Source organism: Helianthus annuus, chromosome 15 (genome assembly GCF_002127325.2).
Source record: "Helianthus annuus cultivar XRQ/B chromosome 15, HanXRQr2.0-SUNRISE, whole genome shotgun sequence".
In the NCBI taxonomy this organism is placed as follows: Eukaryota; Viridiplantae; Streptophyta; class Magnoliopsida; order Asterales; family Asteraceae; genus Helianthus; species Helianthus annuus.
In genome coordinates this window covers 50,098,922-50,117,673 of record NC_035447.2, presented here as the reverse complement: position 1 = coordinate 50,117,673, position 18,752 = coordinate 50,098,922, and the positions used below count along the sequence as shown (strand labels likewise).

The 18,752-nt window shown below is 35.9% G+C and overlaps 3 protein-coding genes across 3 annotated transcripts; 1 reads left to right on the top strand and 2 right to left on the bottom strand.

Moving 5' to 3' along the window:
* The first annotated feature begins 790 nt into the window (after positions 1 to 790).
* Positions 791 to 2,723, top strand: LOC110909641 (type III polyketide synthase B). The gene is made up of 2 exons (XM_022154490.2): positions 791 to 1,059; positions 1,559 to 2,723. Exons 1-2 carry the CDS (start codon positions 891 to 893, stop codon positions 2,560 to 2,562), a joined length of 1,173 nt encoding a protein of 390 aa, XP_022010182.1. The 5' UTR covers positions 791 to 890; the 3' UTR covers positions 2,563 to 2,723.
* Positions 2,724 to 3,908: 1,185 nt separating this feature from the next.
* On the bottom strand, positions 3,909 to 4,550 carry LOC110913660 (uncharacterized mitochondrial protein AtMg00820-like). The gene has a single exon (XM_022158482.1). It carries the CDS (start codon positions 4,548 to 4,550, stop codon positions 3,909 to 3,911), a length of 642 nt encoding a protein of 213 aa, XP_022014174.1.
* A 7,689-nt stretch (positions 4,551 to 12,239) lies between these two features.
* LOC110909642 (dicarboxylate transporter 2.1, chloroplastic) lies at positions 12,240 to 17,952 on the bottom strand. Its single transcript, XM_022154491.2, has 4 exons — positions 17,225 to 17,952; positions 13,053 to 13,366; positions 12,527 to 12,975; positions 12,240 to 12,439 (listed from the first exon to the last, which is right to left on the bottom strand). The coding sequence occupies exons 1-4, from the start codon at positions 17,897 to 17,899 to the stop codon at positions 12,324 to 12,326; spliced, it is 1,554 nt and encodes a 517-aa protein (XP_022010183.1). The 5' UTR covers positions 17,900 to 17,952; the 3' UTR covers positions 12,240 to 12,323.
* Positions 17,953 to 18,752: the final 800 nt, after the last annotated feature.

Here is an 18,752-nt window from a genome sequence, read left to right as displayed (position 1 = left end):
ATACCATCTAAAATATGAAAACGACATAGGTAATATGTATTATTAATCAACTATATATAGTGATACCATAAGGTGATTAGAATAGCTATAAAGGAACCTAAATTCAATAAGGATGATTACAAAATAAACCTATTAAATCATTCCTAATAATTATGAAAGAGATAATTGAAATAAACACTATCTAATACATTATTTCTAACAAATAAAATACCCTTAACTTATATAAAACCAATTACTCTAAGTCCAATAATCGACAAATAAGAACACGATTACAATAGAATAACTCTCCAATATTATAATTTGAGAAAATAACTCAAAACTCAAATTATCGACTCTTAAACTCCTAAGCATTAAGTTCACCAACTTGTAACTTGGTCTCTTTGTCACCAACTCATCATTTCACCAAGTCAGGAATTACCACCAACATTACTTGTCCTTGCATGTGACCAAATACCACACAATCTTCATGGTGTATCTAATATTTACATCCATTTACAATTATCTATAATCAAATTTATCTTACAACTCATCATAATTTTGTGGTAAGATGCATAATAATAATCGAAGTATGCAAAAAGAGTTTTAAAAGAGCACCAAAACTACTGCCCCTTTAGAGCATGAATATATGATACTATATTACACTTTACCTGCATTATACTTGCCGTCCCTTTAGAGTACAACCTCATGACGCTCTTACTTTTCAACTAACCACCCCATAATTATATTACTATGTACAAAGAAAACCATAACGTCCCTTCTTTAATTACTATTACTTCAAGCATTTTCATTCAAGATAGTGCGACAATTGTGTCTATATAAACCTGTTGCCATTAACATTACATTTCATCTTCTTTCTTACACAAGATCTATCGGTTTATTTGAGCGAAAGAATGTTTCGTAAACAGATCTTGATGAAGAATGGCGTGGGGAAAGCTAACATCTTGGCTCTTGGCAAAGCATTTCCTCACCAGCTTGTCATGCAGGATTTGCTTGTTGATGGGTATTTTAAAGACACTAATTGTGATGATCCAGAACTCAAGCGAAAGCTCACTCGCCTATGTAAACATCGGTCTTTCCCCTTTTTGTATCCTTGTTTTTGGGTTTATATTGGCTCGTTTTGTCAATTACTAGGGTTGTGAATAAGCCAAGCCGGGCTCTGGCTCGAAGTTAGGCCTCAACTCGTTTATCTTAACGAGTTAAAATGTTGAGCTCTAGCTCGTTTATTTTTAATTTTTTTATACATATTAATATATATTTAAAAAAAATCTTTTAACATACAGAGAATACATAATTGTTGAATTTACAAACCACCCAATTTATAACTTAGATATTAAAATTTGAGTTATTTTATATGTATTACATGTTGGGCTATAAAGCCAGCTCACAAGCCAACTTATCTTGGCTTAGGCTCGGCCCGTTTACAAACAAGCCAATTTCGAGCGATCCTTGAGCTGAGAACTTTTTGAACGTCCCTAGGTTAAACGGGCCTACGTTTCATAAAAATAAATAAATACTATTTCTGATTTTGTTTCTTTTTGGATTTCTTATAACAAAACAGGCAAAACCACAACAGTGAAAACAAGGTATGTGGTTATGTCACAAGAGATACTTAATAAATACCCTGAGTTAGCACTTGAAGGCCTGCCAACAGTAAAGCAAAGACTTGACATATGCAACAAGGCTGTTACACAAATGGCCATTGAAGCATCAGAATCCTGCATCAAGAAATGGGGCCGGCCCGTATCCGATATCACACACTTAGTCTACGTTTCGTCTAGTGAAGCCCGACTCCCAGGGGGTGATATCTACTTAGCCAAAGGAATTGGGCTAAGCCCAGACACTAACCGTGTCATGCTTTACTTCTCGGGCTGCTCTGGTGGAGTAGCCGGGCTCCGTGTCGCAAAAGATATAGCTGAAAACAATCCAGGAAGCCGAGTCTTGTTAGCAACCTCTGAAACCACTATTATCGGATACAAACCGCCAAGTGTTAAACGGCCTTACGATCTAGTTGGGGTGGCGCTTTTTGGAGATGGTGCTGGTGCCATGATAATCGGGTCGGATCCCACTCGGTCTGAAAGACCATTGTTTGAGTTGCATACCGCGATACAAAACTTCTTGCCCGACACTGAAAAGGTCATTGATGGGAGGCTAACTGAAGAAGGGATTAGCTTCAAACTAGATAGAGAGCTTCCTGAAATCATTGAGGACAATGTAAAGGGGTTTTGTGACAAGTTATTGGGCCAGTTTGGGCGTGATGGTATAGTTGATATTGACTACAATGATCTATTTTGGGCCGTGCATCCTGGTGGGCCTGCCATATTGAATAGGATAGAGAAAAAGTTCAACTTAGGACCCGAAAAACTGAGTGCAAGTAGGAGGGCCCTAGCAGATTATGGAAATGCAAGTAGTAATACAATTGTGTATGTGTTGGAGTATTTGATAGAAGATAGTTTGAAGAAGAGAAATGAAGGAAAAGACGGCGGGCCTGATTTGGGCCTGATTTTAGCTTTTGGGCCAGGGGTTACGTTTGAAGGAATTCTTACTAGGAACTTAATCGTGTAATAACGTTGAGGTCAGTCTTTCTAAAAGGATTTGAGTTGGAATGAATAAAAGATATAAAGTATTGTCTTAAAGCCCAATCATATTAACACTTCAAACATCGCATAGAGTCTAGATCTTTTGTCTTAGTGTTATTTAAAATTACAAGTGTTATAACTCGTGAATCTTTGTATTTTTCTTTAGATGATCATTGATCGTATTGGTTTATGAGAATGATATTCCCTGTGTATTGATTTGTCTCTATCAAATAGTATGTATACAATATGTGATCAGTGACTTTCTACAATCATGCTAATCCCATAATGGTGATTGAGCAATGATTGAGGTCATATACATCAATTACAATATTTACTATAAATGATAAATACTAATACCCCCCCCCCCCGCAGTCGATACGGGACGTTCACGGATGTTGAGACTGTCTCGGAAATCCTCAAAAAGCACTTTGGGTAATCCTTTAGTAAACACATCGGCCATTTGATATGGTGAAGGGACGTGGAGAACACGTACTTGACCTTTGGACACTTTTTCTCGAACGAAGTGGATGTCCATTTCAATATGCTTTGTTCTTTGGTGCTGAACGGGATTACCGGTGAGATAAATAGCACTTACATTATCGCAATAGACCAAAGTCGCATGTTTAGGTGGATGATGCAACTCGAGGAAGAGGTCTCGTAGCCAACAAACCTCCGAAACCGCATTTGCTACACCGCGATACTCGGCTTCGGCACTTGAGCGAGATAAGGTGGGTTGTCGTTTGGAGGACCATGAGAGAAGATAATCACCCATGTAAACGCAATACCCCGACGTTGAGCGGCGGGTGTCGGGACAACCTCCCCAATCCGCGTCCGTATAGGCGATGAGAGAAACGGTTTGAGAGGAGTGTAAATGGAGACCATATGTGATGGTTCCTTGAATGTATCTCAGAATACGTTTCAAAGCATGCATATGAGTAGTTGTCGGAGCGTGCATGTGAAGACATATTTGTTGAACGGCGTAGAAGATGTCAGGACGAGTGAATATAAGATATTACAAGGCACCCGCGAGGCTTCGGAATTCAAAAATGTTCTCTAACGGTGTGTCTGAGTTACTACTCAACTTTTGTTGTGTGTCTATTGGTGTAGTAGCTGGATGACAATTTGCTAGACCGGCTCTTTCAAGGATTTCTTTAGCATATTTCTCTTAGGATAAAAATAAAGAGTTTTTGTGTTTTGTCACTGAGATGCCAAGGAAATAGCTAAGGGGGCCGAGATCCTTCATGGCGAACTCGGTAGAGAGCATAATCATAAACCGTTCTCGTAGTGTGTCGAATGATGTGATCAGCAGAATGTCATCTACATAAAGTAAAATTAAGGCCATGTGAATGTCTTCTTTGAAGATAAATAATGAGCGATCACATTGGCTATGTCGAAACCCCATTTTTGAAACATACTCGGCGAAAAGTTGATACCATGCACGCGGTGCTTGTTTAAGGCCGTATAAAGACTTCTTGAGTAGACACACATGTTGTGGATAATTTGGATCTCTACACCCCATAGGTTGGTGCATAAAGACCGTCTCCTGAAGATGTCCATGGAGAAAAGCATTTTTACGTCCAATTGTTGAATTGGCCATGAGTTGGATAATGCAAGTGTGAGAACCGTTCTAATTGTTGTCGGTTTGACAACCGGGCTAAATGTTTTCCCGTAATCGACACCTACCTGTTGAGAACGCCCGTCACAAACGAGACGAGCTTTATATCGTTCAAGTGTCCCATCTGCCTTCTTTTTGTGTCGAAAAACCCACATAGTACGGACTATATTCATGTCCAGTTTCTTTGGTACTAGTTCCCATGTCTTGTTTTCAATAAGGGCCCGATACTCGTCGTTCATGGCGTTTTTCCAGTCGGGATTGGACAGAGCTTTGGAGGGATTTTTAGGAATAGGAGAGATGAGGGGAGACGAGGAGGTGTTGAGATTAAAGTGTTGTTTGGGTTTATGAATGCCCGACATGGAGCGGGTGGTGACTGTGTGTTACGGTTAGGTAAGAGGAGGTGGTGGGACGGCAGCAGGTGGTGGTGAATTAACCGGAGGTGGTGGTGGGATCAGAGGACTAGGGATAGTGTTTTTGTGGATGTTAGAAAGGGTGGGAGATGGTTGGTTATTATTTGGTGGATGTGGTAGGGTAGATGGAGAAAGAGGTGGGTGGTCAGAGGAGAAAGTTGGAGGGGAGGGGGTATTTGCGTGTGAGTTGGTGAGAGAGGGTGTGGAGGTTGTGAGATAGTATTTATGGATTGGTCAGTAGGTATTTGAGTGTTTGAGGAGGTAGGGTCAGACCAAAGTAGAGGGTGGGGTTCTATGGTCATGATGTCGTATGAAGGAGTGTTTGGGGTGGGAGTTTTGAAGGGAAAAATATTTTCATCAAATACGACATCTTGAGAAACTATAATTTGTTTGGAAGTAAGATTATAACATTTGTATCCTCTATGGTTAGAGGGATAACCAAGGAAAACACATGGGGTTGAGCGATCGGCGAGTTTGTGTATAGAGGTGGATGGTAGAAGAGGATAGCATAGGCACCCAAAAATGCGTAGATGGTCATATGTGGGTTGTCTATGGTAAATATTAGAAATGGGAGTTGAGTGATGTAAGACTTTGGTAGGTAGAATATTGAGAAGATAGGTGGCGTGTTCGAGAGCGTGGTGCCAAAAATGATGGGCCAAAGACGAATGGGATAGGATGGTACGCATGATGTTATTAATGGATCGTATTTTACGTTCCTCTTTACCATTTTGGGATGATGCGTAATGGCAAGAGAAACAGAATGTCATTCCATTAGAAGTGCAAAAATTATGGAATGAGGTATATTGCTATATTCACGACCATTATCGCATTGAAAACATTTAATATAGGTGTGAAATTGAGTGGAGATTAGTTTGTGAAATTCAAGAAATTTAGAAGGGCATAGATCCAAAGGAAGTTGATTTCTTCATCGAGAAAAAGAAGGTAGTACCAACATCCGGTTGAGGAAAGAACCGATGATGTCCATAAGTCGCTATGAACTATATCAAAAGGTAAATAAGTGCAAGTATTAGAATCATGAAATGGGAATTTAATTTGTTTCCCAAACACACACGGTTCACAAACATTAGAATGTTTAACATTATTAGAAAATGAAGTCAAACAAGGCTTTTAGTAACGTAAAATATTATTTTCGGGGTGTCCAAGACGGCGATGCCAAGTATCTTGAGACACGGCAAAAAAAGTAGAGACCGGTGCAGGAGAAGCTTGAGCTTGTGATTTTGAGGGGACGGTGAGAGGGTAGAGGTCACCAGCGCTATCACATCGAAGGAGGGGCTCCCGTGTGTGGAGATCCTTAACATCTAAACCAAAAGGGTCAAATTCGATTGAAATATTGTTGTCAGTGGTAAAGCGACGTACGGAGATTAGATTTTTAACGAGTTTAGGTGCAAAAAGAATATTATTTAGTTTAAACTTTGGAAAAGGGTGTTCGAAGAGTATGATTTCCAATTGCGTAGACTGGAATGTTGGTGCCATCACCGACGGTAATGTTTCGGTTATAAACCTTATTTAAACGCGAAGTAATATTACTAGAGTTGTGAGTCATTATACCTGTGGCGCCCGTATCCATATACCAGTTTTGATCGGGCGGGTTTAGAGTAAACCTGTTGAAACCTTGGCCAAGTTCGGTTGGTATGTGGGCTGGTTCGGTTGCGATATAGGCATGCTGAGGTCGAGGGCCCAATATGCCTTGATTTGGGTTTGGGTTGATGGGCCGAGAAGGTGAAGTGGTGGGGTAGGGGCAAAGTGGCGCGGGCCAGTGGTTGTTATTCGGTTGGGCCCAGTATGATGGGGAATGTATTTGGGCAGTGGGTTGCTGAGAGTGGGCTCCATATGGTGGGTAGTAGGTTGGTGGTTGTTGTAAGTGAGGGTGTTGAGAAGGAAATGGTGATGTTGAGGTTCTACCCCTTCCACGACCGCGATGCCTGCCTCTGCCTCTATTTCCATTTCGATTAAAAGTGGGTTGAGTGGAGGTATTTGTGTTAGAATTAGGTGGTTGGTGAGATGTGTGAAAAGCAGTATCATTTGCGACGCGGTTTGCTTTGGTAGTCTCTTCAAGGATCAATTGAGAGTGGGCTTCGTAGAAGGTAGGAAAGGGATCCTTATTTTGAATGATGGTGACGGCGCTTCCATATGCTTCATTAAGCCCAGAGAGAAGTTAAATGACGCGGGATTGTTCGTTGACCAGTGAACCTACATTGGCCAATTGATCTGAAAGCATTTTCACCTCTTGACAATAGGCCGTCATTGACGGGAAAGAGTCGAGTTTGATATTAGCAAATTTCTTTTGCAACAAAACGACACGGGTTGTTTGATTATCACAAAATCTGCTTTTCAAAGCCGTCCAAGCATAAGAAGCGGTGGGATCTGGGCGGATAATTGTGCTTAGAAGGTCATGTGAAATGGTGCCATAGATCCATTGAAGGACTATGGCATCAAGACGATTCCATATGTCGTCATCCTTGGCGGACGATTTTTCCTTGTCGGAGTCGGACGATTTTTCCTTGTCGGCATCTTTGGCGGCAGCGGCAGCGGCGGGTGGGTCAGCTTGACGGGGTGAGAGATGATCAAGTACTTGAAAGGCTCGACAATCGATTTTGAAGAGTTCTGCCCATGAGCATATTGGCTCGTTTCCATTTCAAGGGTGATCGGGATAAAATTGTTTATATTGGAAACGGTGATGACGGGGTGATTTTTAGGATCCATGGGTTTGATCTGAGAAGAAGAGATGGTGGGAGTGGTATGCGTGCGAGTAGAAGAGGAGAAAAAGAATTAGAGATGGAGATTTATGAGAATGATATTCTTTGTGTATCGATTTGTCTCTATCAAAGAGTATATATACAATATGTGATCCGTGACTTTCTACAATCATGCTAATCCCATAATGGTGATTGAGCAATGATTGAGGTCATATACATCAATTAGAATATTTACTATAAATGATAAATACTAATAGATCGGTCTTGAAATAACTTTAAAAGATCTTAAACATTAGATTTTATTTATGCATCTTCGATTTAATATTTCTTCAAACATTTGCTTCAACATTGCTTCACCTCATGAATGCTTCTTCCATCATCACAGATCCTTCTATTAGCTAGCAACCTTTTCAATTCTTCCCTTCTCATTCTCTTGTGTTGGCATAAACTCTCTTAGCCTTATGTAATTGATAGATTGTCATAAGAGTCATGCAAAAACCTAATTAAACTAAGTAAATAGCGTAAGTAGGGTATCGTATCCACAAGGAATTTGTGGTTCGTGTTAAACTAGATTACCAAATTAATTAACTACTATTCTTAATTTGGGGTTTTGATTAATTTGAAGGAAAACTTTAAACTAATTAAGAGAAAAGATATCAGATTTATAAAACGTAACCTCCTTTCAGGTTCTAGGTTTCACAAAACTCAGTTTACTCAGTTAAGTTAATTGGCCACTACATAGACATGACGCTGGAAAGTTGGTTAATTTAAGATGATAATAAAAAATAGGTCTTTGTCATTAGATCTTTAATAATTCGATTAACCCTATTTACTAGTGTGAGTCAACGTACTCCATGTCACCCAACAAGCTACTAGGTTTTGTTATCAACCGAACAAGTTGTAAAGTAAGAACTCAAAACACATGATTGTTTAAAGAAACCAACACATCAATGTATTCATACAACTTTGTCAAATTCAAAAACACATGCAAACATAAGCATAAACTAAGAAAAGTAAAAACCTAGGTGAACTGTCCGCCTGAAGAAAGCCGCGGAGAGCCTAGCCTTGCATCATGTGTGTGTCAAAAATCCCCAAAAGTTGTTGTCTTGCGTCCTTCTCTGACGGCTGCCGTCAAAAACAAATCCCCTCAAGCTTTTTTATGTGTTGCCTTTTATATATTTTTTTTTCAAAGCTGCCGTCAAAAATACTTGATGTATAGTAAAATACACATATTTTGTCTCGTGTAAAAATGGCCGGCTCTGAGGGTGGGCGAGGAGGAGGACCACCGGCCAAGGCCCGATATTTCGAGGGGCACGTATTTTAAGAAAAAAACCAATATGTATATGTAAAATATTTTTTTAATAGGGTACACACATGCAAACACGGCACCAACATTAGGTCCCCTTCCAAAACTATTCTTATGGTTTAGATTAGTTATTAACCCTTTTAGCATTTAGTTTAGAATTTTAGTGAGCCCAATGACTAAGGGCACATTTTTTCGAACTCGAACAGGGTACACGAATTCTCAGAGCCGGCCCTGCGTGTAAAGTGTATAATTTATCTATAGTTTTTATGTATTCTTTTTAGTTTTTAGTGTTATACTATATTATTTTGTTTTGTCAGATCCTTGTGCAAATGGAGTAAAAACGAGTAATAAAGAAATAACCAATCAGTTGAGTAGAATAGACCGCTAATGACCGAATTAAAATTGTCGTTGTTTTCTTCGATTGGGCCATGCCACTATCTATATTATTATTATCATTTATTATTGTTGTTGGAGTTGAAAAATAAAAAAGAAAAAATGGGCAGTAAAAGATAAAGCCAACGAGTGTGACCTTGGGCCAATTGAAACAATCAGTTGAGCATTATTTTGATAATATTAAAAAAGCCCTAATATTCCTAAATATATGTACAAGGGCTGGACGTGAATAAAAAGGGATATTAGTCCAACAATTCTTTTTGGACGAATGACAATAAATAGATATCAGATCAGACGTGAAGCAAGATCAGAACATCAGGAGACGTACGAATATCTTCATTGGACGAATTTTAGAGCATTATTTGGCAAGTGTATTATTGAGGTTGAAGCGGAAAGCTTAGAGATCAAGAATTAAACGGGTTCTATCTTCTCGAGTTCTTTCTTGTTTTCTTAGTTATTTATTTCTATGTCAATGAATTCAGTTTTTAATCTTTGTTTTATTGTTTTTAATACGATGATACTTGGCAAAATTTTTTAGACTATCTAGATTGCGATGAATTCTTGATTTGACTATGTGGTTTTATCGTATGTTAATGTGTTTTATGGGTTTATCTTGAAAAGTAACAAACTTTGGAATTATGATTTAATGTGCATGCGTATTTAATCTTGTTTTAAATCTGATCACATGTTTCACTTGCGTTTTTGTAGATGTCTTCCATGTATGAATGCTAGTTAAGTCGTGGACTGTGTGTTAGCGATTAGTTTACGGTTAATAGGCCAACTTTCTGTAGGAACTGTGATTAAGGTTTTTAATTGGATTTAATATTCTACCTATCTTAATATCCGAAAGGTGAGAGATTGTCAGTTTGTCTTTATTGTTAGATTGCTAGGGTTAGGTAATCCGAAAGAATATATCCTTAGTTTACCTTTCAGTATTTGCTTATCGAGTTAAATCAACCTCCTTAGTTGCCTTGGATTTCTAACCGAGAGGTAGTTAATCATGTTAGGGCACTTTTCTAGATAATTATATAATCGTAGAGGGAGTCTAATAAATTGGTAGTCTTAACAGCCTTTTAGAGTTCCATAGGTGTCTTCCCGAGAAGGGTCGGGGGTCCTGTTCGGTTTCTCTTAGGGTTTAGCATTTAAATATCTCGGTTCCATAACACATTAACATCCGATAGAAACCATACGATATCAATTGGGTTCCAACCTAGGTAGTTGTTCGTCATCTCTGATCTCAATCTTCGTCTAAGTCGCGTCTTAGTTTATTTACTTAATTAGTATTTAATTTAATTGCAATTTTAGGATTTTCCCCCGACAAACATAAAAATGGTTAGTGTCGTGTCAATTTAAGTCTAGATAGAAGTTAGTAAACGTAATTAGAGAGTCTCGTGGGTTCGATACTCGGACTTACTTAGGCTATACTGCTTTGATCGGTACATTTGCCGGTTGTGTAGTCTAGGTTAGAGAGTTTTAGTTTTATAAATTTAAAATTTAGGTGTCTAATTTAAGGTTAATTTAGTTCATATTTATTTGACCACTTTTAGCAACATAAGTATAAACTGAAAAAAGTAAAAACCTAGATGAACCGTCCGCCTGAAGGAAGCCGCAGAGAGCCTAGCCTTGCATCATGTGTGTGTCAAAAATCCCCAAAAGTTGTTGTCTTGTGCCCCTCTCTGATGGCTGCCGTCAAAAACAAATCCCCTCAAGCTTCTATGTGTTGCCTTTTATATCTTTTTTTTCAAAGCTGCCGTCAAAATACTCTATCTCAGAATTGTCGTTTTTTCCATGTGCATCTTGACAAGCCCATGTACAATTCCAACATTGGGCTGCAATTTACATTCATATAGAACACCATCTATCGCAATGATTGATTATGTTTACTTTTATTAAGAAAATTTTCAAGGTTATACGATTACTCACTATGACACGCTAAGGCAAGTGCACCCATCGTTAGCGTAATATAGTGATGATAAGATACGGAGATCGTTCGAAGATACAAGGCCTTTTAGTACTAGAATGCAGTCAACGTCTAGTCAGACCAAAAAGTAGAGATTCGTTTTTAATGACTTAAGTTTAGAAAACATAAAATAAAGATAATAAAAGATATATAGTTTAAATCATTCCAAAAGAAGATAATTTTGGTTGAACTCCCACTTAACTGTTTAGTTATAGATTTCCAAATGATGATTATACAAAAATAGAAATGGTTTTGTTCTGGTTATCAAATTATATGCCTCATCAAGAAGTTGACACGATCACTCCTTACATGACAACCACCTAAAGTCGTTATACGAAGAAAACAAATGTGTGTGTTAATGCCATAGGGTGGAAGACACCCATTTTGTATGTCACATTTTCCTCAACAATATTGAAAAAAAAAAAAACAGCAAGGCGACCATCCGCAATTTCAAAATCAAACCCACAACAATGGAAATAGGAATCGCAAAAAAACCTTTTATGAAACAACTACCCATTGTTGGGGTTTAAGTATTAAATAAAAACCACTCGTATGGGATCTTAGCCCACTAACCATTATGGACCTTTTGCTTAGTTTAGCCGATGAGAGAGTAATGGATATGAACTAGACCAAGTCCTCAACGTTTAGATTTTGCCACCAAGTTGAAGCAAGAATTACCAAACCCAAAATCTCAACCCAAAACCTCTAACTCTCTTCCAAGTGATTAACACGTCATTAACTATGTAGACATAGAAAGCGTGAATGTTTGACTCAACAAACACAAGGTAAGTAATTTGTTTTTAAGGGTTTGATAAATTTCACTTCAACGGAATGATTATCAGTTACTTAAAGTCTTTAACACACACCTTAAGGCTATCCAACACTTTAGAGGTTAGAAATCTATTAAGTGTTCATTTCCCCGAGTGATTCAAGAACTTAGCCAATCATTGCTATAAAAGTAAACATAATCAAACTTGATTTCTTAAAAAATTTGCCAGTAATTTATGTGACAAAAAAATTATAAAATCATTATATTCTTGTTTATTTTTGTGACAAAAATTTATAAAATCATTATATTTCTTTTTTATTTTTTGAATTTTGCGTGATCTATCATTATTTTGTCGGTAATTACTAACATGTTTTCCATCAGTGATACACGCTACTACGTTTTTTTATTAGTTACAAAATGATGGTATTATAGAATCATGTAATGAATAAAAAAGCAATTCCTACATGTAATTAATTCATAAACCCATATGATTGATATAGATAATTGTAAAACTGAAGAAATAAGCATTTAATCATCTGATATTCTAATTAAACAATTAAACAAATGCATATAAATATCAGTAGAGTCCCAAAATCTTCCACCATAGAGCTCCTATTAGTCCCCATACTGTCAAGTTGATAACAGCCATCAAGACCCCAAACTTAAATACATCCTGGAGTTTTATATAACCAGCTGCAATAACAACACGCCATCATTCAATCATAATCCACCCATTGCTAAATATAATCCGAAAATTATACATATAAAAAGATAAAATACCTCCATAATATATTGCAGCTTGACCACTACTGTAATGTGTAAGTGCACCAAAAAGATCCGTATTGAATGCCAAAAGTAAGGCAGAAAGAGTTCCAGGGACCTTAGCAGTTAGGTGCATTGACAAGAAGGCGGGGTATAAAGCACCAATATGAGTCGCCTGACCCGCGAAAAAATAGTGAATGAAGAAATAAATAGACTGGAGAATGAGAAGTTGCACATGCCATCCAACTGATAAAGATTTGAGAAAACTAGCTACAGATTTAGACAACAATGGTACGACGCCTAGGACAGTTAGTTGAGTTGCCATGCCTAGGAGCAATGCAAACCAAGCTAATATATCCCATGCTGTTTTTTCACTTAAGCAGTCATCCCAACTCAGCACTCCAAGTATCAGTAGGATTGATAAACCCATCATCGCTACAGCCACAGTTGAAATGCTCAGACTTCCTCTGCATATAAAAACATGAACAATCGACTAAGCAATCACAAGGTTATAGTTAAGTTGGTCAAGCTAGTTAAAGCTTACCCGGAGATCCATAATGTCACAGTGACAAGCATGGTTCCCATCATGATCCACTCATTCTGTTTGACAGGACCCATTTGCTCCAATTTGTTTTTAGCCAAGATAGGAGCATCTATTGTGTGCTTTGTTTCAGGCGGACATATCTTGTATATGATGAATGGAGTTAGCATCAGAGAAGCCAGCGCTGGGAAACATGAAGCTTTAAACCATACAACCCATGGACTTTTGATTTTCACCCCTAAACTTTCAGCTAGTTTCATACACAACATGTTTTGTGCGTCACCCGTCAAGAAAAGAGCAGTCGAGCTACCAGACGACTTGCGGATCCATCCATATATAAAAAACAAAGAATCACTATTTACCATGCTAGCAAGCTAGCTAATCATTTATTAATGTAAAATCAAATGTACCTTAAATCTATAGAAATTGTGCATCACTACCATATTTCAAACTTTTAATATCTAATATTATAGTTCATTATCTATGTGAAATTCTTTAAAATTAATAGTTTATAATAATAATAATAATAATAATAATAGTAATAATAATAATAATGATAATAATAATAATAATAATATAATAATAATAATAATAATAATAATAATAATAATTTAGGTATCCAATAAATCAAACCAAAATAGTGCTGAAAAGTACCTTATCCTGGAAAACCCAAAAAGTGGATACAGAAAATGGTTAGATTTTGTTATTATTATTATTATTGTTATTATTATTATTATTATTATTATTATTATTATTATTATTATTATTATTATTATTAATAATTTGGTTTGATGTAGATATGTTTATTTGAATTAGTTCAAATTGTGTAACTTGGTGTCCAAGATAGTTTAGCACATAAATAGTGGTGGTTGGTTATTTTGTAATTCAAGATTTCCAGATATTAATAAGAAGAGTTATATAAATAATTGAACCCTATTAACAAAAAAAAGTTCCTATAGATATTAATAAGAAGAGTTATATAAATAATTGAACCCTAGTAACAAAAAGAAAGTTCCTATTATTATACATATAATATAAACAGAAATTAATAAGGTGATTACGATTCGGTTTAAAATTATGAAATCACCCTAACTCGTCAACAGTTTGGTTTTTCGTGGTCAGTTTATTTATACTTTAGTCGGCCGACATAAAAAAATTAAACCGTTTGTTCATTACTGAACCGTTGATTGCAGTTTACACTGAAAACAGACCATTTAAAACCGTGTCGGACCTTAATGATCAACTATGTGTAAATTTTCTTTTTTTATATTAGATAACAATAGAATAGATAGGTTTAATTATCTATAAATTATACGAATAAAATTGGGTTCTTTGAATTAACTTGAATTGGCCCGTACGTCCGCCAAAGTGCCATCAAAATTGGTTAACACTTATCTATACTATATAATAAAAGAAATCTATGGGGAAAACGTGTTAGATCTGTCTTAAATCTGTTTTCCCGCCCATTCTTCTCACACGTACCCTTATGGATAACTTTATCCGACCCGTATTTTTTTCAAAATTCTATCCTTTCTTTTGTTTCTTCCCGAGCCCATCTTTAAAGCCCTAAAAAATCACGCCGTACACCATCTCTTCCATAGACTCGGACGATTTATTTTCGTTTGATCCTTAGGGTTTACAATTCCTCTTCTCCATGGTGAGTTTATGTTACAATTCCTATCTTTATTTGAACTTTGTTTGTTCGATTTCATCTTTGATGTATCAATGTTTGAGATTGAAGAAAAATGGTTGATTAATAAGTTCAATTGAAATAAGAAATTGAAGGTTGACTTATGATGAATTTATTTGGATCATAGATGCATAGATGCAAAATGATGATGTGAAAGTGAAATTGAGGGGAAAGAGGTTTAGTTACAAAGGCTTGGAGGTTGCCTCATATGGTTAAATGATTGTATCGAATGATGATAGGTTGGTGAAGAAGAAAAAAGAAATAGGAGTAACATACATGATAGAAATGTGAAGTGGAATACAAAGAACAAGTAAAGCCTTATTTACATAATATAAATTTATAACAAGTTGAGGCATTGGGGTGTTATACCTCATGTTTTGGGGGTTTTTCAAAGAAAAAAAAAAGTTTATGTTTCACTTTAAACCCAAAACTACTTGATTTTGTAGTTTTAACCCAAAAGTTTTTAGTTTTTCCAATTTAACCTCACAACCTTTTTACTTTCAACTTTGATCCTCTATGTTTTTCATATTTTGCAAAATTTTTCGTTTTATGTTTAGATATAAATTTTACGACTTAACACGGCACAATGTGTGTGTGTGGTTCAACGATTTTACGTTTTGTCATACGTTTCGTTCTAAATTTTGCGAGTTAACATGGGGCAATGTACGTGTGTGGTTCAGTGTATTTACGTCGTCTATTTTTTTCCCGTTTAATAAGTTCGTCACAACGCGCGAGTCCTAAATCGAGTTAGTTATTATTTTCTATGTTTTATATGTCGGTCTAATTTTTCCAAGTTAAGACGCCGCAACTTCAATGCTGGTGGTCGTTCGCTATAGTGTGGCATTGGTGCTATTTGTCACGGTTTTACGCCCCCATCGCAACGCGGGAGCTTAATACGATAGGTTATTTATATGTATACAAGTCATGTAACGTAGTAATTATGATACCATTAATTGTATTGAGGTTATTTGATGAATTACTTATTTGTATGAGATAGTAATGCAAACTTAACTGACAAAAACATCTTTAACATATAGTAAATGTGAATCAGATCAACAGCATATCAATTTCATTGCCCGCATCGCAACGCGCGCGATTCAATCTTCTAGTTTTAATTTAAGAAGGTTGCTCAATTATTCTTTGTTTTTATTTATATATTTGTTGTGTTTAAGTTATTCATGTTGTTGATATATTCACTTTTTCTAGACAAAAATACAAAATACAATATAAATGAGTAAATATATGATATTAATCCAACAAGAAAGAATTATATTAAGTTTTTTTCTGAAAAAATAACAAAATGGTAACCACACTTTCAGTATTGTTTCATGCGTTTGTATTCAGTATTGTTTCATGCTAAGGCCACTGGGGCGGTGAGTTTTCAACGTGTGATAGCATATTTCAACGCGTGGAATAAATGTGAAGACCACCGTCACTCATTTTATCACGCAGCGGAAAATGGAAATTGTGAGGGGTGTGAGAGTTTATTTTTGGGTGTTGTAAGTGATAAGCAATGTCACTAAAAAAGGTTGTGAGTGATGGAAAAATGATTGATGACATGGCGGAACTTGATTGGGTGTTTGTGAGTGATGGAATTCTATCACTAGTGACCACCCCCACCCCCTTATGTATTCAGTTCTTTTTGAAGAAATTAATATAATTTGAAAAATCCGTATCTAATTCTGTCCAAATCCATAAATGCTTAGAACTACATTTTATTTGTTAATTATGCTTAGAACTACATTTTATTTGTTAATTAAAAAACAATTGTAATAAAACATAATATATTAAAATATTGTTCTATAATTTCTAAATGTTCATTGGTAATATTTTTTTAATCAACTTGTGTGTAATCTAATTAGGTTGTTAGAAATAAGCAAAACAACATTAATATTTCAAAAATTGATAGGTTGTTAGAATAAGCAAAACAACATTAATATTTCAAAAATTGATATTTAATGTAATTTATTTGTATTTATTTTTTTTATAAAACAATAACGTTTATAATATTTTATTGTTCCCGTGTAGGGGACATAGCCTAGTTAAAAAAATGAATTAATTCTTAGCACGTGTTTCTTTTTGTTTGTGCACTGGTGTATACAAGAGTTTAATTTATTTTTATGTTAACTTTTGATGTTTGGACAAGAAATACTATAATGTGTAGTATTGTATTATATATTCAACATACATACTATAATGTATAGTCCAAACCAAACAGAAAGTTATATCCTTATTTCTCTAACTGTTTGGTTCTGATTTTCGTTTATAAAAACCCTTACTAACGGATTAACCTCTAAACCATTAAAACCAGACCATGAACACCCTAGAAATTATACCCAAATAGGTTCTTGTTTATATATAACTTGATCCGTCAAAACCAGACCATGTTCACCCCTATAAATTATACCCAAATGGGTTCTTGTTTGTATATAACTTGATAAAATGAAGTGATTGGAAGTTAGAAAAATGTAACCAATCAGCTAACCTGTAACTGAGACTGAATAAGGAATGCACCAAGTTTGCGAGCAGACCCATCTTTAGGACTACTCCCACCGGCAGCCGCCAATGAATGAATAATCGGCAAGAATATCCCACCCGCTCTAGCGGTAGCACTTGGCATCGCTGGCGATATTATTGCTTCAGAAATCGCCAATCCATACGCTAACCCCAAAGTACTCTTGCCAAACCATCTAACAAAGTACATTGCCAAACGATCACCAAGACCCGTCTTCACAAACCCTCTACTGAAGAAAAACGACACCACTATCAACCATATCACTTCATTGGTAAAAGCCGCAAACGCGTTGTTGAACGTCACTGTTTTAGTTACAACACAGACCGTTAAACACACGAAGACCCATGCGCCAACAGGTAAAGGACCCGATATGAGCCCAGTGATAGTGGTGAGGAATATCGCAAACAAATGCCAAGCTTGCTTTGAGACCTCTCTCGGTCTAGGGATGGCGAAACATACGATGAGTCCGATGGTGACCGAGATTGCTAGTGGGATTGGTTTCGCACCCGGGAATGATCTAATTACACCCGGGAGTCTAATGGAGTGACGACGGGTGCGGGTGCGGGTGCGGGTGTGGGTGTGGGTGTGGGTTGTGGGGATGGTTATCTCGATGGCGTTATTAGTTTCCGGTGAAGGGTTTGACATCTTTATGTTTGGTTGATTTGATCTTGTGATTATGGAAATGGTTATAATATATGGTGGATGATTATATATATATGGTATACACACGGTTTTGATTAAATATGTTACCTACTTTTTCTCCTTCCATCGTATACAGACGGTTTTGATTAAATATTTTACCTACTTTGTATAATTTCCCTGATTTTCTCCTTCTTGATTTCTTCTCTATGTGTATTTTGATTAAGTCAAAATCTTGATCTTCAAATTTAGAAAAGAGTTTTAGTATTGTTTGAAAAAAAATACGGAAAGAACACAAGGTTATATTTGTTTTATGCACTATTGATTTTAAGTTGAGTTAGTCTTGATCGTCTATAGTTAAAGTTATGGTTTATAACCTTTTGGATTAAGAAATAATAATCTAGAATATAAAAATATACTAGTTTTGTTCGCGTCGCGCTTTGCGGCGAAATAGAGTAATGATACTGTAAAACAAATGTTATTCGAAAATGTAGCATTTTTGTTTAGAAAATCAAACCGTCATAATCGATTTAGTTACCTGCTTAAATTTCTAGAAAAAAAATCAATCAACATATGTTATTAAAGAAACATCAAATTAATTGATAAAGAAAATATGTTTTGAAAAAAATATATATATCAAAAAATAAATAAATATGATTTTAGAAAAGAAAAAAAAAGAAAAATAACGTTAAAGCTAAAAGAGAATATAATTACAACTATTATAATATTAAAATAATAAAATATTAAAAAGATATATATTATTTTAAATTTTAAATCACTAAATATGGTTTAAAAAAAAAAGAGAGAATAACGTTAAAGATAAAAACAAAATATAATTACAACTATTATAATATTATAA

Bases quoted from the DNA above. Each gene is read 5' to 3' on its own strand.
- LOC110909641 (XM_022154490.2), top strand. From the start codon at position 891: ATGTTTCGTAAACAGATCTTGATGAAGAATGGCGTGGGGAAAGCTAAC. The intron at 1,060-1,558 runs GTAAACATCGGT...ATAACAAAACAG, and splicing joins GCGAAAGCTCACTCGCCTAT to GCAAAACCACAACAGTGAAA.
- LOC110913660 (XM_022158482.1), bottom strand. From the start codon at position 4,550: ATGTCGGGCATTCATAAACCCAAACAACACTTTAATCTCAACACCTCC.
- LOC110909642 (XM_022154491.2), bottom strand. From the start codon at position 17,899: ATGTCAAACCCTTCACCGGAAACTAATAACGCCATCGAGATAACCATC. The intron at 13,367-17,224 runs GTTAGCTGATTG...TGGATCCGCAAG, and splicing joins TTATTCAGTCTCAGTTACAG to TCGTCTGGTAGCTCGACTGC. The intron at 12,440-12,526 runs GTATTTTATCTT...TTGTTATTGCAG, and splicing joins AGCTGCAATATATTATGGAG to CTGGTTATATAAAACTCCAG.